Source organism: Dreissena polymorpha, chromosome 1 (genome assembly GCF_020536995.1).
Source record: "Dreissena polymorpha isolate Duluth1 chromosome 1, UMN_Dpol_1.0, whole genome shotgun sequence".
Taxonomy (NCBI): Eukaryota; Metazoa; Mollusca; class Bivalvia; order Myida; family Dreissenidae; genus Dreissena; species Dreissena polymorpha.
This window is the reverse complement of record NC_068355.1, coordinates 92,840,188-92,864,637: the sequence shown is the minus strand read 5'-3', so window position 1 is coordinate 92,864,637 and position 24,450 is coordinate 92,840,188. Positions and strand designations below refer to the sequence as shown.

The 24,450-nt window shown below is 34.7% G+C and overlaps 3 protein-coding genes across 3 annotated transcripts in view; all 3 read left to right on the top strand.

Annotated features, from left to right (window-relative positions):
• The window catches only part of LOC127841010 (DNA-directed RNA polymerase II subunit RPB11-a-like), a 492,318-nt gene extending 468,659 nt beyond the window's left edge, over positions 1–23,659 (top strand). The window contains exon 5 of the transcript XR_008030668.1: positions 22,290–23,659. The gene's annotated coding sequence lies outside the window, so the exon portion shown is untranslated. The remainder of the gene's footprint in view (positions 1–22,289) is intronic.
• The window catches only part of LOC127840886 (mucin-5AC-like), a 451,267-nt gene that overhangs the window by 75,145 nt on the left and 351,672 nt on the right, over positions 1–24,450 (top strand). The gene's annotated exons all lie outside the window — the stretch shown is intronic.
• On the top strand, positions 209–23,659 carry LOC127841019 (DNA-directed RNA polymerase II subunit RPB11-a-like). The gene is made up of 4 exons (XM_052369520.1): positions 209–338; positions 12,596–12,685; positions 18,117–18,291; positions 20,111–23,659. Exons 1-4 carry the CDS (start codon positions 286–288, stop codon positions 20,144–20,146), a joined length of 354 nt encoding a protein of 117 aa, XP_052225480.1. The 5' UTR covers positions 209–285; the 3' UTR covers positions 20,147–23,659.

The following is a 24,450-nucleotide window of genomic DNA, read 5'->3' as shown; positions in this document are numbered from 1 at the left end:
AGATAACACGGTTATTGGGCACTGAGTATAACCGTACCTGAAACGTTCTTTTACAGCGATTATAACCGAACGATCGACTTATTTTCTATTATATCATTCCTCACAGAAGCAATATTTCTCCAATCCTGAGATAATAGTTACCAGCTCGAGTCAGCAAAATTGATCAGGGTACAACATGATTAATTTCGTATAACGATCAACTGACAAGGATATATGTAGTCGTTATAATTTTTCAACAGCAAAACAACAACAACAACAACAACAAATAGAAGTGGTGAAAATAAAATGAATGCACCATCAACTTTTGAGTCGTTTTTGTTATTTGAATCTGAAAAGAAGTTTGTATTTATTTTGTTTGTATTATACTTGGAGTTTGTATTATTAATTAAGAATTAACATGTGTTATTCAATAACGTTCAACTTTGAATAGAAGTCGGACAGATCTTACTCGGATGGTTTTTGAAGCCACACACCTTGAAATGAAGTACATGTTAATCAATACATATAGTAGCATGAACCAACAAGGGAGGCAACTCGTGATGTCATAAATTGGCAGTGTACAAAAAGTGGTACTTATCTCGCTTAACATGGGTCTAAATTACGTTTAAGAGCTCTTTTCTGAATGGATAAAACAGTGTGAAATCATCCAATAAATAAAGTTGAGATATTTATCTTGCGGAACATTCAATGCCATGCCACATGCAAGCTATTAAGAAAGTAAAAATCGTGAACCAAAAAGTTTGTTTTTGTTTTTTTCTCGGTCATAGACAGTGTTCCTGACTGAAAACAATGCAATATTACTTTAAAATCATTCATGTATTATTATTTAGCAAGAAAGTTTTAGAATACAGGGCTTTCCTTTGACCCGAGCTCCCGGGTTTTGACGCTTGAAAATTACAGAAGACCCCTTTTTGACTCTTGAGAAAATTACGTCATGCGTCACATTTGACCCGGGGGAATATACCGACTTGCGTCAACGAGATCAAAAGATGTTAAGACTAAGCGATAATTGGCTCGGGGCGGAGTATCTCATTTAGTACACGCTAATCGTTAACGCCCGTTTCCAATCATCGAAGCACAAGTCCATCCAGTAGGCGGAGTTTGGTTAATTAAGAAATCTAGTATTGACCAATTAAAACACTGCTGGTTCGATGACGCGTGTATTAACTTTCCATTATTTATCATAGCATTTGTTATTAGCTGTTAGCGGAAAAGACGTGTATTAAACCCACCTAGTTGCAATATTCCAACTCCCAGCTATTGACCCTCTGAGCTGTACGTATGTACTCATAAAAGCTCAGAGCATTTAAGAAGAACTATAAACCCACCAAAACAGAATGGACTCATCCGAGTCAGTTTTAATAATATTCAATATAAAATAATAACATCCATATCCACATAACACCGTAAAGCATATTTTGAGATATTTCCAGAGTATGGCAGAATGTATTTCCAAAGCTGAATGCACCCATCACTGTTTCACTTCATGATTGCTCAGTTCAAAGACGCGTGAAAGTTATGCTGGCATATGTACTGTCTACAACGTCAAATTACACGCTTTGTATCAAAGTTGCTAAAAATAACTATAGAACCGATACAACTGGCCTTGTGGCAAAGTGACAATTTTTGCATGAGCTAATTGATTACAAAATACATGTAGGCGTAATAATTGACCGTTTGAGAAGGCATAGAAAACGGCGTGTTTGTCGCACGTCTTCAGTGAAGATGGCACATGAAATAATTTAAGGGCTTCAGAATTTTTGATGGGATTAAATACGGAGGCACCTTTATCGGCGAGTAGAAATAATTTCCTTTTATAGTTTACCGATTTATATAGGCTATTGTGTTTAGGTACCACCCGTATGTTTTTTTTTTTTTTTGTGATAGCCAGCGGAAATGTGTTTTTTTCACATTTTGTATTTCATTCTTAATTTAATAGCCACGCGAAACGGTCAAACAAAGTTATTGGATAAAGTGTAATTGTGCAAAGTGTAATTGTGCTTGTACATTCGGAAAATGTCGCAGAGAAACCTTTTCGAATTCGGAATCGGTAGTAACTCTGAAAGTGTGTGTAAGACGCCAACGACAAAGCGTACTTTAGATCTAAATGACAGTGCTCCTAACACCCCCAAACGTGCGAAAGAAGAACATATGACATATTACTCTGCTGTATACATGAAGTTAATGTTGTATTAGAATACATGTTTTGTATTAATTAATCATTGAAATATTGTGTTTAAATGCATAGTGTTGTAGTGACAGTAAAATGTAAGAAATAAATGTTAACATACATGTATCTTTTTATTTGTTGCTTTTTATATATTATATCTCAGTAATTTGCTTAAATTGCAAAAAATCATTGACTCCCCTGCGTTATTATTAGGACTCTCAGAAGTTTGATTTTGACTCTTGAAAATATGGTCCCAAGAGTCCTTGACTCTTGAGATTTGAGGTCTAAGGAAAGCCCTGGAATATTTGTGTAAAACATAAGAATTTTTATTTAAATTGTGTCTGCTACAATTTAACAAGTGTTTACGGAAATTACAGATTGTACAGATGTATCGACAGACATATGCCAAACGACAAAATTGCTTGCATATTTCAAGTTTATCAGCCTTGAAATCATATATGTATCAAATGAGAATCACAATCATAAATTTATCAACCAATAATGGTCAGAAACACCAATATCTTTGGGTGCAACCATCGTATTTTGCGGAAACCGCGACACATTGTTTTTCGGAAACCGAAGATCGGTTATTTCCATAACCATATTAACAATTTCAGCTGACAAGATTTCGTTTGTAATGTTTTTCTCAAATATTCTACCATGAAATTATTGTATACCATTACACAAATGAATAACAAGTAATATTTCCTTGATTTTGGTGAGGAACACTGTCTATATAAAATGCTTATAAATACCCATTAAAGGGATCTTTTCACGCTTTGGTAAATTGACAAAATTGAAAAAAGTTGTTTCAGATTCGTAAGTTTTCGTTTTAGTTATGATATTTGTGAGGAAACAGTAATACTGAACATTAACCATGCTCTAATATAGCCATTATATGCATCTTTTGACGATTTTAAAACCTAAAAATTATAAAGCGTTGCAACGCAAAACGATTGAATAATTTGGAGAGTTCTGTTTTTGTCGTTAAATTTTGTGAAACTACGAAGATTGCTTATATAAGGTATAAAATACGTCAAGAGTGTGTACTCGGCGGAATAGCTCAGTAGGCTAAAGCGTTTTTACTTCAAGACTCTGGCAGGACTCCAGGGGTCACTGGTTCGAAACCTGCCCCGGGCAATGTTCTTTTCCTTTTTATACGCCCGTCTATGACGGGACGTATTATGGTATACCCCGCGTCCGTCTGTCCGTCCGTCCGTCCGTCTGTTAATGTCGTACGCTACGTCAAATATCCTTTGACAGATTTTCTTCAAATTTTAACACAATCTTAATATTGATAAACCCTGATCCCCTTTCGTTTTTGACGGAATTCTGAATTGTCGTTCCAGAGTTATGGGACTTTGTTCGTCAAAATTTCGTGATTTCATTGAATGTCCTACTGTAGCTCAAATATCCTTCGATGGATTTTTTTCAAATTTCAACACAATCTTAATATTGATAAACCCTGATCCCCTTTCGTTTTTGACGGAATTCTGAATTGTCGTTCCAGAGTTATGGGACTTTGTTCGTCAAAATTTCGTGATTTCATTGAATGTCCTACTGTAGCTCAAATATCCTTCGATGGATTTTTTTCAAATTTCAACACAATCTTAATATTGATAAACCCTGATCCCCTTTCGTTTTTGACGGAATTCTGAATTGTCGTTCCAGAGTTATGGGACTTTGTTCGTCAAAATTTCGTGATTTCATTGAATGTCCTACTGTACCTCAAATATCCTTCGATGGATTTTTTTTTTTTTTTTTTAGTATCCCTGAAAAATTGAACAAGGTGAGCTTTTTCTATTCCGATTGTACACTACCACTTACCCATCTACATTTCTCTTTTATTATTGGTCAAAATATCTATAACAGGTTTACTTCAACTCCATATCCTCTAAAGAAATGCATACATATACTCAAAAAAAGATATGGTATGAATGTCAAGGAGACGGCGCTCCATGCTCATGTACTTATAAAATAAACCATGTATTCAAATACAAATAAACTGAAGTAAAAAAATGATTCAAAGGGTTATTTATTACCTTACTACTTCATTGGCGAACGACCGGCGTATCATGCGCTCATGGCGCAGCTGTTTATTTAATTTTTTTTCTTGATTTTTTACTGGAGCTTTTATGATCCAATGTTTACATTTATCAATATAAAGGATTTAATGAATAAGTTAAAAAAATGCCAAAATCTGTGAAAAGGCCCCTTTAAGGCTCAACAAAAGTGCATAAAATATTGAAAAATAAATATTTCAGTTTTTCGTTCCATCTGATAGTTTCATCAATTCCCATAGCTCAGTCACTCAATTATATTGGAATTTATTATTACCAATATCTGATAAAACTTGTATTATTTATTTTTATCTTGAAACTTCTATAACATAAATGTTTTTGTCTTTTTATAAAAGTCGTCAATTTTATATAGATTTCTCTATGGTTTGAAATACATTTTGGCAAAGATTACTTATTATGCCCCCCTTCGAAGAAGAGGGGGTATATTGCTTTGCTCATGTCGGTCGGTAGGTCGGTCGGTCCGTCCACCAGGTGGTTGTCAGACGATAACTCAAGAACGCTTGGGCCTAGGATCATGAAACTTCATAGGTACATTGATCATGACTTGCAGATGACCCCTATTGATTTTGAGGTCACTAGGTCAAAGATCAAGGTCACGGTGACCCGAAATAGTAAAATGGTTTCCGGATGATAACTCAAGAACGCATACGCCTAGGATCATGAAACTTCATGGGTAGATTGATCATGACTCGCAGATGACCCCTATTGATTTTGTGGTCACTAGGTCAAAGGTCAAGGTCACGGTGACCCGAAATAGTAAAATGGTTTCTGGATGATAACTCAAGAACGCATACGCCTAGGATCATGAAACTTCATGAGTAGATTGATCATGACTCGCAGATAAATCCTATTGATTTTTAGGTCAAAGGTCAAGGTCCCGGTGACCCGAAATAGTAAAATGATTTTTGGATGATAATTCAAGAACACATATGCCTAGGATCATGAAACTTTATAGGTAGATTGATCATGACTCGCAGTTGACCCCTATTGATTTTCAGGTCACTAGGTCAAAGGTCAAGGTCACGGTGACCCGAAATAGTAAAATGATTTTCGGATGATAACTCAAGAATGCATATGCCTAGGATCATGAAACTTCATAGTTAGATTGATCATGACTCGCAGATGACCCCTATTGATTTTGAGGTCTCAAGGTCAAATGTCAAGGTCACGGTGACCCGAAATAGTAAAATGATTTTCGGATGATAACTCAAGAACGCTTTTGCCTAGGATCATGACACTTCATAGGTACATTGATCATGACTCGCAGTTGACCCCTATTGATTTTCGGGTCACTAGGTCAAAGGTCAAGGTCACGGTGACCCAAAATAGTAAAATGATTTTCGGATGATAACTCAAGAACGCATATGCCTAGGATCATGAAACTTCATAGGTAGATTGATCATGACTCGCAGATGACCCCTATTAATTTTGTGGTCACAAGGTCAAAGGTCAAGGTCACAGTGACCCGAAATAGTAAAATGATTTTCGGATGATAACTCAAGAACGCTTTTGCCTAGGATCATGACACTTCATAGGTACATTGACCGTGACTTGCAGATGACCTCTATTGATTTTCAGGTCACTAGGTCAAAGGTCAAGGTCACAGTGACAAAAGTCGTATTCACACAATGGCTGCCAGTACAATGGACAGCCCAAATGGGGGGCATGCATGTTTTACAAACAGCCCTTGTTTAATATAAAAAGCAAATAATTTTTAAAATATTCGCGTTTAATCAGTATGTTGGTTTATCGGAAAATAACAATATCACTTTATTGAATTATTTTAAAAGTTATAACAGACATTAACATGCTTTCCGATCAAATAATTCACGAAACATATAACAGATTGATAAGAAAATATGAACAAATCAAGGTTGCTAGGTTGCCCGCCTAAAATGAAAATGCAAATAATTTATAAAATATTCGCGTTTAATCAGTATAGTGGTTTATCGGAAAATAACAATATTACTTTATTGAATTATTTAAAAGTTATAACAGACATTAAAATGTTTTCCGATCAAATAAATCACGACACATATAACAGATTGATAGGAAAATATGAAAAAATCAAGGTTGCTAGGTTGCCCGCCTAAAATGGTCATGTTAGTAAGGAAGTACTTGATATCTAAATTTATTAGCCTTTGGGTGTTGTAAAGACATCAACTATTTAATGAAATGTATCAAAGTGTAGATTTTTTTCATTTGATAATTTTTAAAAGAAAGGCAACATAACCCTAAAGTGGCTGAGAAGAACTTGTGGCTGAATAAAAAGAAACAAGGCCATTATGCTTGTTGAAAAAAATGTAAACATCATTATATTTGAATTTTCTGATCATAAGTGGTATTTTTAGGTAATAGGTGAGATACATTTTCAAGAATAAACAATATAATTATAAATGTTTTAGTGAAGTGCATGTCATCCAGTATTATCATAGCACCAGTTTCGGTCTAAAAAAACAATAACATTTTATAAAGTTCATAACTCCTTGTTGCTAAAAAAATCATGAAAAATAGATTTTTTAGAGTAACCTAGCTATTAAAACAAACATAAAATGCTTTATTAGACCCTAGATATTATCTCTGCACTCAGTCGTCATCAATTACTTATGTTTTAAAAAATTATTGTTTCATGCTACTCATGGTACCAGTTTTTTTTACAGAATATTAATTACATTATTTTAAAATGCATAACCTCTTGTTGCCAAAAAATTCATGAAAAATATAATTTTCAAAGAAATGCATTAAAACAAAAAGAAAATGTCTTCTTAAACCTTAAATATTATTCCTGCAAACATTTTACATCAATTATTTATGTTTGAAAAAATCATTGGTTCATGCTACATGTACATATAGATGCAATTTGAAAGTGTGCAAAATTGTTATTAAATCTATTGCCTAGTTAGCAAGTAATTTATTATTATTTTTTTAATTTTAAAACCGAAAGTAGGATTTCTATACTTATACGTCCATTTCGACAAAAGCAATCACTTTTAAGTTTAAAAGCGCAAAAAAGATGGGTTTCTACCTTGTAACCACCAGATTTATTCTAATTGGCATAGCTTAAATTAAATCTATAGCCTAGTTAGCATGTTATTTATTATTTTTCAAACAGTACCGCATTTAAAACTGAAAGTAGGATTTCTAGACGTATACGTCCATTTCGACAAACGCGATTATTTTACAAGTTTTAAAGCGCAAAAGAGATGGAATTCTACCTTGTAACCACCAGATATATTCTAATTGGCATATATAAAATATGTTTCTTATTTATACTTAAATTTACTACGCCATGTATTTCATTTCAAGGTGTGTGGCTTTAAGAGTCATGATATTTATATTATGCAAATTTTACATAATGCCATAAGTATGTCCACTGTATTATGAATGTGTAGAACATGTTGAATGTCTTAGAGTTAATTCAGGCAAGAAGTTGAGGTTTGAAGCTCCTTAAAGGGCCCTTGTAATGTTTTTGTAAATAGACAAAAAATTGTTTCAGATTCTCAAATTTTTGTTGTACTAGTAGTTATGATATTTGTGAGGAAATTGTAAAACTGAACATTTACCATGCATAAAATATCCATTATATGCATCTTTTGACGATTTAAAAACCTGAAAATTATAAAGTCAGTTGAAACTCGAAATGATTTGCGAATATGGAGAGTTCTGTTGTTGAGCAGGGATGGCCAAGTGGTCTTAAGCTTTAGACTTTTACTCCAGGGGTCAGTGGTTCTAGCCCAGTTAAGGGTTACCTTTTTTCTTTAATAAACTCTTGTTTTTTACTGGAGCCTTTTGAATCCAATGTTTACATTTATCAAGATAAAGGCTAAAGCATTTATTGACAAACTTCAACACATATCAAAATCCTTTAAAATTGTTATATACTTCCAAAGCTTTGTATAGATTGTTGTAACATAGTCACCCCAGTTTTGTTATTTCCAAGCCAAAGGCAGAGGGAGTCCTAGTTACTTGGCACCTAAAAACTTTGGACTTTATTTAGGCACTTGGTAGTTATTTCGGCACTTGAAATAGGATATTTGGGCTCTAATAGATAGAAGCTTTTGCACTTATTTTTTTTAAAGAAGTACATCAGTTTTTAATGATTGAAATGCATTTATTGGTAAATTAATATATATCAACATACTTTTATATGCCTGATGGTAAAAAGTGAAAGGACCATTTAATAAGTCAAATATTAATCTAAGATTGTAATTTTTTAATATTCATTATTTAACTAAATTTCAAACAGGGTTAACAAATTATATATATGTATAAAGCTAAATATAATATCATGCAAACCACATATATATTTTACTAAAACTTTGAAATTATTGGACATTCAGGGGTCTAGCTAGGCTCAAAATTAAGGGAGAAATCACTTCTCTCTAAAGCCATATAGGGAGAATTGGTAACATCATTGGGAGAAATGGTACATTTGGGTCAAAGATCTTTGTTTTACATATATTTTGCGGCAACTTAAAGGGTAAGTGTTTTCTGTTCAGCGTTCAATCAACTCTTCACTTGTTTTATACAATAAGACATGTTAAGTGTATAAAAACCTACATTTTTTCTTATTTCTCATTAATTGTTGATAATGTACATGTATCAAATAAACTTCAATTGTAACAAACCAGTAATGTTCAGAATCTTTTTACTTCCTTAAACATTAAATCAAACTCATATTTTGTTACAAATATTTGTTTTAAATTAAAAAATCATTTAAAATCTCATTATACAGCAGAGTTTCCAAATCTGACCTGTAAATGAGCCCCATATTTATTGCCAGTGCTTAGGTTACCTTTTTCCATTTGATCATTCTTGAGTACATGTATTGTTTTTATAATGTAAATGGGCCATTTAACTTAGCTTAAGCATAGTTATTTGTAGCCGCACAAGGCAATTAATCAAGGCATCATCTATGAACAATTTTAAGAAGTTTAAAAGCTCCAGACTGTCCTTTTAAATGTTCAACTTTGCATGACCTGTAAATGGGGCAACTGATGGCTGAGAATCCTCCTGTGTCCTCCTGTGTCCGATTCTCCACATCAAATTGATTTTAATCAGTCTATGTCTGGCTTTTAACACCATATTACACTTGTAAAGGGGTTGATGCCATTTAGTCATTCTGCAAATGCAAAAAATATACGAATAAAGAGAACATCAGCTATTTATAACGGGTAAATCGGTACATTGAACACGCTCTCAAACGCTTGCACGCTTACCGAAATCGAACCTGTTATTACGTGTAATGGTGGTATTTGCAATAAATTAACACTTCACCGGTATTTACCCGTGTAATTAAAAAAATTATTACCGAAACATTACCCCCTACCCATGTATTTGACACGAAATAGCGCTTTGTAACTGGGAATTCTGTGAAGTTTTACATGCTTTCTGACGCCGGGTGGGTACCTCAATCCTACATGTTACATACACTGTATTACGTATAAAAGTGATATTAATCATATTAAACATTGCTTATGGGACATTTATCAATCACTATTATTTAAAGCGCAAAAACAACACAATAAGTTTGGACATTGTCTGATATAAATTAGCGTTGTACGCAATGGAATACGGTCAGGCTATTATAAATTAATAAGGCTACCAATATCAGACGCTCGCGCAGGTACCGACTTCCCCGAAGTTACCGCATTTATTGGTTAACTAATATCAGTTATAATAACTCTTTTACAATAGCATTTATCGATACGTCTTTATTACAATAATAACAAAATGGTTTTCACTTGTTTCTGACACACACAGAAACGCGATTTTTAACGGGGATTTCGTAAAGTTACACGAAGTGGGTACCAAAATTCTCAATTATTTTACATGCACACGTGACATAATACATACTTAATAATGCTTAGTTATTGCTTATATGACATTTCAAGTTTTTGAAATAAATTAATGTTCTATAAAGGAGATCTCGGTAATTCTTGAAGCTTCCACTCGCTCTTGTCAAGACCGCATTGCCGCGTTGGAAATGGTATAAATTTAATTCATCTAACTTATCTTTCTGGATACCAAATGTCAGAGTTGCATTAACCATATTTACACCGTTTTTGCCATATTTCATTTCCGTTTTTTATCCAAACAAAATAAACGAAACTCGTTTAAAAAACGAGGTCTAGGCATTCGAGCTCCTAGTGTGGATTAAAAGCGTTTATTGGTGACACCACATGACTGCAAATGTGTAGATACCGTTAATAAGATAAGATATCACATGTCACCTTCAAATAACATGTATGATGTCAATTAAGTGCATTACTATCAGAGTAATAAATCACAGCATAAATTAGGCTTCATGCTGGGTTTCAGTTCTCGTAAAGTAATGCAGATGAACATGTCTATGATACAGTTAAGCGATATACCCGATGATTTTGGTGAACATTTGTTGCCGTATAGATGCTCTCTACGTCAATGTCACCAACTAATCTGTCAGGATATCGATTGTCCGAGTTACATAATCCCCATTGACACAGTTTAACCATTTTTAATCGTTTTTTTTTTAAGAGGAAAACAAAGGAACTCGTTGGAATAAAAGTGAACCTAGACATGTAGCTTGTCTAGGAAAATGGGGGACAGGTCGTTGCTAACGAGTGCGCCCGATTAATCGATCGCTGATTGGTGGATCAATTCTAAGATAAGAATTTGATTGACAGGCGGCGTCATGTCAATTACTAATGGTCTATATATTATGTTCAACTGATGGTGTAATAGATAACACTACCTGCAACATCTTATTTGTTGCTTAGCAACATTATTATACCACAAGCATTTTAAATCAACAATGTGACATGTGGACAGTAATTAAATTAATGAAATTTGTTGATAATACAACAATTGGCCACACCCTAATCCCAAAAGGGGCCCATTTCACTATTCATACAAACATATATATTTCAATAGGACAGACAATGAAGCTAATAAACATTTTGTTTTATATGATAACCAGTTTTTTTTAAGCCAATAAACTGGTTGGCTCAACAAAGTTTTGGGTCAGCGCTAGACCTGTAGAAAATAGCGCAGAACATTCAATTAAGAATTCTGAGAGAAAAAAATATGTTCAAATTATTAACATTTGTCAATATATTTTTTAAAGTAACACAATTTGGCAATATATTTTTTAAGTGGCAAACACTGTATGTTTATATACTTTGCGAACTGATTTATGTAAGTTTTCAGAGCAATATTTTAGATATCATGCAAGACTTCAACATGAAACTTCATGGGTGTATTGATATTAATGAGGAAAAGTGTAATGCTTAAGAGCCATAACCCTTCACTTTCTAAAATAAGAGTTGTTGCCCTTTGTTGTTTTTTGTGTGATGTAGCTTGTCAGGGCTACCGTTAAAATGCAGTCATGCGTCCAGATTTTTTCCTCCAAAAACTGATTCAAATTAAGGTCTCGACTTATGAGATTGTTCATGAAAGAAAATTGAGGTATTCTTACTTGACCTGACACGAATTAATTTAATCATAAATCTTGATCTGATAATAAATGAGAATATCAAGGTTAAAATAATTGATTAACAAAATTATTCATAATTTAAGACCTTTCACATTGTTTAGATGTATGAAAATGGTACCTGGGTAACCTGATGATCATGTAGATGATATGCTTTAAAAGGTTAACATTTCATTTACTGTAATGTTGTACATAATTTAAGATCAATTTATGAGTGCTCTAACTGTTTATGGCTTAAATAAATGAAACATATGAGTACTGGTTTAAAACTCTTATCAAGGTCTCTTTAAATATAAAAGGGTAAAGGCATTTCATCTCCTGATTTTCTCATACATGTAGCATCAAAAAGATTAATGTTTTTGTTAATATAATATCGTAAACATTGTTGAGAAACTTGAAACAAGTTGCTTTAATTAACTACACCAAACCAAAAAAGGTTTGAGCAATGTTACCTTTGACTGACGCTAGTAAATGGCTACCAAGTTAGAGGGAATTGTAGCTGTAAGCATGTTATAAGATTTTTTTTACTGGACTGTTAAAAAAACATAAAAACAAATGTACTTTAATAATAGGTAAAATAGGTGCAATGCCTGTATTGCTTATTTTACATCAATGAATTTGGACACAATTTTGGTAAAATCACATCAACTTTCATTTAATGTACATGTAGCTACTAATTCAATTGTGCCAATCACAAAAATGACGCATTTTCGGTAGTAATTTTTCGATGACAAGCAAATAACTTTGTCATTTTTGAACCACTTAATGAACTAGATTGATTAAGCTTGCCCAGCATGCAGGAAGTACAAGTAGGTTTGCTTATCCTCTATATATATATAAATGCAGTGGCAAAATTCGTATAATCTGTTTCAGGATACAAATAGACAAGGATACCAAAGTACCCAATGCATCTATATTCACTATCAACAAAGAAGACCATACCCTGGGGAACATGATTTGCACGTAAGTGATAGTTCAATGACATGAATATTTAGCCATGTAGACTTTAATTAACATCCCTAGAAACAGAATGTACATGTATTGCTAATTTATATTTAGCCACCAAATCTGCAACAAATTAAGAAATCCCAAAAAACTATATGTTATGCATTACAAGTTATATTTCAAGACCTTCTCCCTGTTTGTGATCCAAAGTAAACACAGAAAATGAAAATATGTGTATTAAATTGGCTCCTAGTTTTCCAAGTAATTAAATCCCTGCAGCCAGGTGTTATTGATGTCCGTAAATTCCCTTTTTTTGCTCCCTGATGTTTCATGACACATCCAAGGTATTTGGGATTCTGCTTTTGTAATATCCAACATGTAAAAAATCTTAATATGGCTTTGCAGTTAGCGCAGCAGTTGTTACACATGCCTCTCACTTAAGAGACCCGTGTTCATGCAAGATTAGATGGTGCCTTGATGGTCACCATACCACACAGGGGAAGATTCCTCCAAGTACTCGTGTTTCCTCCCTTAGCAAAAGTCCACAACAAAATTTAATAAGTTTCAGTAAAACAGCCGGATATTGCAGCTATTATTCAAAATCCATTCCAAATTTCTTAAGTATAGTAATTTACATGAAATTAGGTAGGTAAGGAGTGCTCACATAATGAAGCCATTAATGCATAAGGACCTCAACCACCAGAAATACACACTGGGGCACGCACAAAATCGTGCTATTGTACTTCAGTTCACACCTTTCCCTAGAATTTGGGCATATGGCACTGCTGGGCACAGGTGTATTGACTTGTGTTTGGGGATTTGTTTAGGTGGGATGGTGGTAATCAATGGAATATTTTTTTCACTTTGATATAACTTAAATAGTTCATTAAAGCAAGCACAAGCGATAAAAAAAATCTGTATTTTAATAGCTTTTTCTTGGCTGCAATGTCATACTTCCTGTTGTTGATATTTGAGTGAGCAATAGTTACAAGCTTATTATTCGACTCTTCAAAGAAGAAGGGGTATATTGTTTTGCCTGCTGTCTGTCCGTAGACCACTCTGAATGTCGGTAGACCAGTTCGTTTCCGATCAATAACTCGTCAACCAATTGATTGATTGGCTTGATACTTCACATGTGCATTGGCCATGGACAGTAGATGACCCCTATTAAAATTGGGGTCACTAGGTCAAAGGTCAAGGCCACTATCATTAGTCTATCACACTAAGTGTGAAAATGGTTTTTGATCAATAACTCGTCAACAAATTGACTGATTGGCTTGATACTTCACATGTGCAGTGGCATTGGACAGTAGATGACCTCTATTGAAATTGTTTCACTAGGTCAAAGGTCAAGGTCACTATCACACTAAGTGTGAAAATCGTTTCCTATCAATAACTCATCAACGAATGACCGATTGACTTGATACTTCACATGTGCATTGGCCTAGGACAGTAGATGACCCTTATTGAAATTGGGGCTTTTGGTCTAAGGTCAAGATCACTGATACACTCTAATTATGAAATCGTTTCCGATCAATAACTCGTCAACTGATTCACCGATTGGCTTGGCACTTCTCATCGGCATAGACCTTGGACAGTAGATAACCTCTATTGAAATTTGGGTCACTTGGTTAAAGGTCATGGTCACTGGCACAATAAGTGGGAAAAGCGTTTCTGATCAATAACTCTTCAACGAATCAATGGATTGGCTTGATATGTCCCATTGCCCATGCTCATTGGGTTTGGGCAGTAGATGACCCCTTTCGAAATTGGGGTCACTAGGTCAAAGGTTAAGATCACTGTCACAAAAAGTGTAAAAATTATTTCCGATCAATAACTCATCAATAAATTGACCAATTGGCTTGATACTTCACATGCGCATGGCCATTGACAGTAGATGACCCCTATTGAAATTGGGGTCTCTAGTTCAAAGTCCTGTTTGGGGGGGGGGGGGGGCATATGTCTCCAACGTGGAACATTTGTTTAAATGATAGTGCTGCATTAGACTGTTTGGTTTAATCTGGCAACAAGGATTCAACTTGCTGGAAAACAGGTTGCAATTCATCAATACAAAAAGTTTGTAACGCTTTTTATCAATTATTTAGAAAATACATCTAAAGCTTGATTGGTGTAGCAATTATAGCAAGTTAAATAGTGTTTCATTATAAGGGATTTGAAGCCTGGGAAATGCAAAATATTTTATGAACTTTTTTCTTTATATAATTATTTAAGAGTATTACAAACATTAAATCTTTGTTTGTGAAAACATGTAATGGAATTGTACATGTGTATATCTCACATGAGTACATAGTGCTCATAGTAGCTTTTATGAAACAGTACTTTCTGTCAGTCTATGTTTATGTCATGCTGGGTAAATTTTAGCTGACCTTCTTTCAAAGTTGTTCAACTCGTTCCAGACCATTTAAAATGTACATGTGTAGGTCACAAGAGCTTAAAATAATTTTTTTTAAATGAAAACATTAAAAAAAATTGAAACCACAAAGGTCAGGTCTTATATTTGGTGTGTAACATTGCCTTTTTTTAAAATCATCTATGTCAGTTCAAAACTGGACACGCCTCATGGGTCTTATGATTTTTATAGACCTATATAAGTAATAACTTACAAAAATTCTCCTATGACACTACAATGGTGAGGAGTTCAATATTTGGTGCGTTCAGTATGATGGCCCGCAACAAAGTTTGCTCAAATAATCACCTTGGAGTCAAAATTGGCCCCGCCTTTTTTGCTGTACAGTGGAACCCCTCTAAACTGGACACCCCCGTGACTCAGAGGAAATTCCTGTTTAGAGAGGATTCCGGTTTAGAGGGGACATTGACTTTTTTTACTTTCAGAAGGTCAATTACATAGCCTTATTTGGAAAAAACACTTTAAGCAAATTGTCATAGTTTATTTATATATACCATTCATTCATATTGCATCACATAAGAAAAACACGTCGCTTAATCTGTTGATTTGAAAGCAAAATAAGTCACAACATAGATCAAACAGTGCACCCTGAAAAACAAACAATTGTATTCATGCATGCATGTGTTAGGTGAATTTAGTTCCTTTTCACACTGAAAAACATGTACGCCAACTTTTTTCCCACGATATCCCCGATCATCGAATTTCCTACCCGATATTTCTTTGACAGCATCTTGAGTGTAGGTTTTGGCAACATCTCTGACTCTTTTATCAATTTGATTTTGTCTTCTAAAGACAATAAAATTTCATGCGCCATCGCTTAGCAGGAGGTTCGTACATTTTTAGTCTTAGTTATCTTAATTACCAATTTGAAAATCTCAATGAATATTTAAATGCAACTGCATCAAGAACTCTGCAAATCACCAGTTTATATGACATTAAATTAGCACTTGTAATAAACAACATAAAATTAAATAGCATTAAGATTATTAAAATTTAGCACGGCTTCCTATATCAAAAACAAAACACACTAAAGAACTCTATGTTTGTTAATGTTATCAGTACTTATTATCAGTATTATCACATCTATTGAGCAATATGTACATCACAGGACAAGTATCTTTATATTGTTTTGCGATTTTTACAGTTTGTAAATTTTTCTACCACCTTTATTAATTTTACGCGTCTTTAATCCGCTATTCACAACTTTTTGACACTAGGTCTGAGGTGCAATAAACAGGCCATGAGCGGTTTAGAGAGGTACAATTACGTATGGAATTACCCAATTTTGATCCAAAGAATGACCAGTATTCGGAATTGAGGGGATTCCGCTCTTATTTTACGAGGAGATATTTTACGCATGGTTTTATAGGGAAAAAAATGGGACCGGAATATTCGTCCGGTTTAGAGAGGATTCCGGTATAGAGAGGATCTGGTTTAGAGGGCTTCCACTGTATATGTATGTAGTAAAATAAACAAACTTCTCTAAACTGCAAAGCTGAAAGGTTTGATGAAATTAAGTCCCTGGGTCAAAACTTGCCACGCCGAAGGGTCTCACGATTTATTTAGAATAAGACTCATATAGTTAATAACTTGGAAAATCTTCTCTGAACCCACTAGGTCTTTTCTTTTATAATTGGTGTTAAATATTGTATGGTTGTCCACTAATTAAATTTGGTGAAATCAATATAGACTTATATAGTAAATAACTTTTTAAATCTTACTATCATAATTGGCAAGGGTCAGGGGTTTAATACCTGGTGGTCAAGATCAATTTATTCAAATCATGCCTTATGTGTCGAAATGGGTCTCTACATGTCTCAGGTTAGTGACCTATGGTTTTTATGCCCTCCTGTTCAAAAATAAAAAAATAAACATCAACAGGACAATATAAATTGCCTTTGTTGTGTTGTCATAATGAAAGAAATACAAAAAATATATAAAAACCCTGACCAGTCAGCTTCAATATAAAGAAGTGAAACTCCAGCTGCTGGAGCAGTATTGCATTTTCATTATATACAATTAGTTGGTCCTTTATTTAATGCAAGTGACCAATTGCCAAAACAGTACGAAACAGCACATTACAAAACAACATACAAACATAGAAGAATAAAGCTAAGGTCACTGCCTGGGAATGGTGTGGGGGGGGGGGGGGGGGGGGGGGGGTAAACCGGTTTTAGAGCGCTCAACCTGAGTTTACTGTCCTCACACTTGGCCCAGCAATATTCATAATACATATAAGTGTAAATAAAATTTAACCTCATAACATTGCAACTCAAATTAAACAATAATAAAATGGAATTAAAACTCATTCAATTTAATTAGTACCATTTAATTACTCAATGGTAGGAAGGAGACCAGAGCAACAGAGTTACAACTTTTTGAGGAACTATGAAATGAAATTACGAACAAGTGTCAACTAAATCCCTTCAGTCTTCTTTTTAGAAAAAGATTTAAGAACATAGCATCATATAGTTAATATTTCAGATCATCATCGTGCAAATCAATGCATTTATGTTTGCACGATTTAAGACATTTAAATCTAGATTTCATAGCAAGTATTTAAAGAAGTTTAATGTTAATTGGGTTCTTTTTAAAGTGAAAAAGTTGTAAAAATGCAAGTAAGAACATTTTCATGCCAATATAGACTATTAACATTGATGTTCAGTGACAGCAACTGTTAACATAATATCATCATGATATTATATAGGAGGGCTTATATTGAAGTCATACATGTATGATCAGTTTTTTTGGTTGGTCAGTTTATTTATTGATCTGTCTGCATAAAATGTGAAGATCCATTTTATGGCAGTAGCATAAATGAATAAATATAAATGACTTCCACATTTCTCCATTGACTAAATTTTCAGTTAAAATATGTCATTACCTTGAAATGTAGATGTGCAAGTCACTTTTCATGCCCAGTGACCCACAATTGCATTATTTGTTTACTTATCATGTTTTAAACCTTGTGAATTTTTTAATACCGGTAATTATAAGTGATCATTGTATTTTAATGAACAGACAATTGCGCAAGGATCCACAGGTTTTGTTCACTGGTTACAAGAATCCGCATCCCCTGGAGCACAAAATAGTGTTGCGTGTGCAGACAACACCTGACTACAGTCCCCAGGAAGCCCTCACCAATGCCATCACTGATCTCATCTCCGAAGTCTCACTGCTTGAGGAACGATTCAGGGTATGAATAGCTGCACTGTGATGTATGTACTTTCTTCTACTCACAATTGGAATTGTCTATGAGGTGGCAAGGTTTCCATCAGCCTGTTGTAAACGGGATCTAACTTGATGGTCAAATTTCTACTGTATCAAAGATATGAAGTCAGAAGTCTAGCAACTTCCATGTATGGCATATGCCAAAGTAGCCAAAGGCTACACATTGACAAATTTATCTTTGTCGCAACACCTTCACTTTTTTCTAAATACAGCCCATCAGATAGCCAAAAGATTTTGACCACATTGTTAAATTTGGGTTAACAAAATGTTGAGCAAGGAAACCTTGGAATGAATCATTGGATGTACATGTAACATACATGCATTCAAACAGTACTAAGAAGCACATGAAATGTCAAGCCTGTGATACTAGTAATTGTTATTATGGTTTGTAAGCCTAGATGGCCCACAGCCTTGGAGTATTATTTTATATCCACTGTACACCTATGTTTTGTTCATGATGTTATGAAATGTGTGTTATGATGTGTCTGCTTCTCTGTCTTAAGCCTTGCTGGTTCCATGTTCATGTTAACTGTATAATTATGTGCAGAAATTACGGATGCATAGAGATTCACTATAATTTTAGCATGCATCATAAATCAGTTTTGGGTTTGAATTTTATCTTGTTTTGATTTTCAACATCTGTCTGCAAATTTTCTGGGAATGCAAGCACACTAACTGGAAAACTTACCAGAGACTTGCAAGCAACTAAGCAATCTGGGATATGACCACTCAATTTTTCAATTAATTCAAATTTGCGGATGCCACTATCAATATGCCGAAAAAGGGCGATCTGAGCTAAGAAGCCATATATTTATATGCCCCCCTTCGAAGAAGAGGGTGTATATTGTTTTGCACATGTCGGTCCGTCGGTCTGTTTGTCGGTCCGTCCACCAAATGGTTTCCGGATGATAACTCAAGAAGGCTTTGGCCTAGGATCATGAAACTTCATAGGTACATAGATCATGACTGGCAGATGACCCCTATTGATTTTTCGGTCACTAGCTCAAAGTTCAAGGTCACAGTGACTCGAAACAGTAAAATGGTTTCCGGATGATAACTCAAGCCCGCTTAGGCCTAGGATCATGAAACTTCATAGGTACATTGATCATGATTGGCAGATGACCCCTATTGATTTTCGGGTCACTAGGTCAAAGGTCAAGGTCACAGTGACCTGAAGCAGTAAAATGATTTCTAACGTATTCACACAATGGCTGCCACTACAACGGACACCCCATTTGGGGGGCATGGGTGTTTTACAACAGCCCTTGTAAAATAAGTTTTAATTGCTGACCAGTGCCAGTTAATTCGTATTTTTCACAAATGTATCTCTTCTGACTTCTTTTTATTATGCCCCCAGTAGGGTGGCATATAGCAGTTGAGCTGTCTGTCAGTCCGTCTGTCCGTCAGTCAGTCTGTCCGTCCGTCCGAAAACATTAACATTGGCCATAACTTTTGCAATATTGAAGATAGCAACTTGATATTTGGCATGCATGTGTATCACATGGAGCTGCACATTTTGAGCGGTGAAATGTCAAGGTCATCCTTCAAGGTCAAAGGTCAAAAAAACAAATCCAAGCGAAGTAATAAGCTTTAAAAGGAGTTTCAATTTATCATTTGGCAGGTACAGATCATTTTTTACAATGGAAGTAATATTTTTAAAGGGATATAATCAAAAACAAAAATAAATAAATCAAAGCGGCGCAGAAGGGGGCATTGTGTGACAAACAAATCTCTTGTTCTTTTTTTCTTGCACCTCTTGATGTTGTGTTTTGAAAACTTTTCAGGAAGCTGTTAGAGAAAAGCAGGAGGGAGATATTTGAACTGCCATGGTCTTCAATATGTGAAATGCCATCCATCCCAGCAAGGATTTTACCTGGCCTTTTATTGAATGATCCAAGGACTGTAGTAATATTGATGGGCAGTTTACAGATACAAGTCTGTTATTTCCTATATTAGTCAATTTACTGAAAGCAGCCTTGTTGAAATAACTTTGTGTGCTAAATGAATAATTTCTTGTTGAGCCACAATTCGAAGCTCATAGCTACTTATATTTGTATGTACTACGGTACTTTGAAATCTGGACTTAACGTTCGTTTGGATGCTTGTTGATTGTTTAACGATGTCATGTTTTGAACTCTGATAGACATACAGACAGTCAGACAGTCAGACAGACAAACAGACAGACAGACAGACAGACAGACAGACAGACAAACAGACAGACTGTTTATTTGGACTTATACAATAGTTTGTCTTCATGCTCAAATGTAACACATTATTTTCTGTCCTATAAATACAAATAATATAACATTACATAACATAAAAGTCAATAAAAATAAAAATGAACACAATGTGAATCGATGAAAAGAACACGTTATTTTTATCGAGGGGTTGATGAAATTAATGTCTTCTTACATATTGTGCATACTTTTTGCTGATGACATTGTAAATTGTGCAGATACTGCCGTCAATTAACAGCTGCCGGTAAACGCTTCAGCAGAATTTTGTTCTTCAACACGCGTGAATTTGAATTTAAAGAATACTGATGTAATGGTATTAAGAAATGGGGGTCAATATGAGAAATGGCGTTGCAATGATTTTCCAGTAAATACAATGTCTGTCTAAGTTATGCTGGTCGGCTGCTAAAAGGTAATTATGGTAGTCGCTAGGGTAAGGAAATCATATTTTGCCATTAAAGAATATCAAATTCTGTTCGAATATTTCTGCGGTCCATATTTCTTCAAATTATTCGATGCCATGATTAAACCAATACTCACACTTAGAATCTAATTCTGTGGGTTTGCATATAGTTATGCAATAGGGCTAGCTCAAATAGAAGCCTGCAAGTACTTTTTGGGTGATCAAACATAATGCATACAAGAGCTGTCAGAAGACAGCGCGCTCGACTTTGGATTCTGTGGGTTCGTATATAGTTATGCAATAGGGCTAGCTCAAATAGAAGCCTGCAAGTACTTTTTGGGTGATCAAACATAATGCATACAAGAGCTGTCAGAAGACAGCGCGCTCGACTTTTCAAGTGCTTGACAGTATAACTTAAGCCATCATACGAAATTGTTCATAATCAATAATGTCAAGATAATATAGTCATATTCTAACTGGAAGAGGACCATAATTGAAAAATATTGATCGCTTATGTTTTAAAGAAGTGGTACCTTATAGAGGATTCTGAATTCAGGTATATTTTCCACAATCTATTGAACATTTGTAAAGACAAAACAAAGTAATTAGATTATATTTCAAGTTTGATAGTAATAGCTTGGGTGGGGTGGTTGGATGGTCTTTCAAAAATAAAATAATAAAATTAAATATTTGTGTTTTTATGCCCCCGGTATGGTGGCATATAGCAGTTGAACTGTTAGTCCGTTTGTCTGTCTGTCTGTCTGTCTGTGTGCCTGTCCGAAAACTTAAACATTGGCCATAACTTTTGCAATATTGAATATAGCAACTTGATATTTTGCATGCATGTGTATCTCATGAAGCTGCACATTTTGAGTGGTGAAAGGTCAAGGTCATCCTTCAAGGTCAAAAGTAAAAAAATACAATCCAATGGAAGTAATAAGCATTAAAAGGGAGATAATTTCTAAACCTGCCAAATGATATATTGAAAAATTATTTCAAAGCGGAGCAATAGGGGGCATTGTGTTTCTGACAAACACATCTCGTTTTAAACCATGTTTCAAATAATAAAAAAAAATTGTGTGGGGGGTGGAGAGGGGGAATAATGTTGGGGTGTGGTCATTTATTTGATGATATTTCAAAAATAAGAAATGGGGGTATTCTGGGGTGGGGCGTGGGGGTGGTTTGGGTGGAGTCCATTGTGGTACCGGGGTGTCAGGTAAGTGTTGACTTGTCAAAGTATGAATCAAATCTGATCCTAATTAAAGAAGTTATGGCAATTTAAGCAAAATTTATTTATTTGACCTTAAGATTCAAGGTCATTCAAAGGTCAAATTCAACTTGTCAGGTTGCCTCTCCACCCCTCCCACTCATAAAGAAATGGTTTTTTTAAACATGGTTATAAACAAATATTTACTTTTATTTTTGAAAGACCGTCCAACCATCCCACCCAAGCTATTGCTTTCAAACTTAAAATATAATTTTATATGTTTGTTTTATGTTTTTACAAATTTTCATAAGATTGTGGAAAATATGATAGCTTACGTTATACTGTCCAGCACTCGAAAATGTGAGCGCGCTGTCTTCTGACAGCTCTTGTTTTTTATCTAAATGTCTGCGTTCTCTTCGTGGCTAAGATTTGATCAGTGTCCCATATTTTTGTTTGTACCGTTGCAATGTTTCCTACTCCTCGGAGTTCGCTCGATTCTAGGATAGGTGCCCCCTGGAGAGATGACACCTCAAAGATTTTTAACTGGGCGGATATAAGCCCCCTCACTGTTTTTTATTGGGCCGAGAACTGCTAAGAAATTTCGCGGCGAGTAAAGTCGATAGATAGAGCGAATATTACAATGAAAAAAAACGCCAGTAACTTTCTTGCTAATATGGCTCTTATTTAAACACAACTTTTACATGGCACTCATTTACAGTGAATGGTGCAAATGCGTACAAAGGGACTTAAATAATATTATCACGTGGCTAAATTAAATTGTCACCGCATACAATGTGTAACGGGTATTGTTTTCACAACTTACTCGCCATAAGTAATTGATTGCTCACCATTTGCATTCAAGTTCTTATTAGATACAATTGTTGTTTGAGTAACTGTTTATGGTAAAAAGGTAATGATGATGATGCCAGATGGCTGCCGTTTTTGGTCGTAATTTACGCCCGGATGTCCATTAACAGAAGCGCTGGTCTACAGACACTGGTGCACTTTTTTGCCCCTTGAATTGTTGTGAGGGGGCAGATATCAGCCTACTTAATTCTGACGGGGGGAGGGGGGGGCTCGAGGAAAAATGCTATTTTAACTATGTATAAAGAGAGCATTTAGGTCGTATTAAAGTATCATTGATAAAAACTTTGCATGACTGTAGATCTGATTTTATTAATGTATTGAATACAATTATAACTTTATCATTAGTCATGCGGTCAAAACTTCCTCAATGACACAAATAGTTAACAGCTCCTTTAACTGCTCGCAATCCAGATCGAAAGTCAGACCATTTGCAGTTTCTTGCTTTTTCATAAGTGCAAATCATATACCATATTTGTTTTGCATGTTTTGTTTGATAAAGAATAATACATGTTAATAACTAACAAATATAAATATTGACATTAATGTTGTTAATTAAGGTGTCCTGATGACTAACCAATACCTTCGTACATTCACGTTAATTCTAAATAAACAATAAAATTAAGTTTGTGTGTGCGTTTGTGTTTGCTGCGCATTCTTTACCATCTCTGAATCACGTATACATATTATAACATATACTCACTAGCAAGCATAACATACACCAATAAAGAACGACAATAGAGATGACACTAAACTTAATGTGAGACAATTTACGCTTTGATAATCTCTTTATTCTTTTAATCTAGACATTTGGCGACCTTCAAACCCGCCAACACGCAAACAGGAAGACTACAATTGACATGTGTCACCCTTTTGGTTGTTCTGGCGCGGTGTCTTGTTGGTGAACTTAAAACCTTCCAACGTGTTTTACTGATTCGTAAGAATGCAGCCCTCAAATCACCAGATCACAATTTTGTATGTGCTGCTGCCCAGCGTTGTCCTTCGTTCATAATTTGTCAACTTCACGTATCATTAAAGTGGCTTTTTCTCGTTTTGGTAAATTGACCAAATTTAAAAAAAATACTTTCAGATTCGCAAATTTTCGTTGTTGTTATGATATTTGTGAGGAATCAGTATTACTGAACATTTACCATGCTCTAAAATATCCATTATACGCATCTTTTTACGATTTAAAATCCTGAAAATTATCAAGCGTTGCAATGTGAAACAACTGAATAATTTTAAGAGTTCTGTTGTTGTAGTTATATTTTGTGACACTACGAGGATTGCTTACCGGTACACAACCGGTATAACCGTTAAAATGCAGAGCATGATGCGCCATTTTGGTTGGATGCCATATGGATCATTAGGAAGTGTCTGACGCTCGGAACACAAGACTGTTACAGAAAGGCCTTA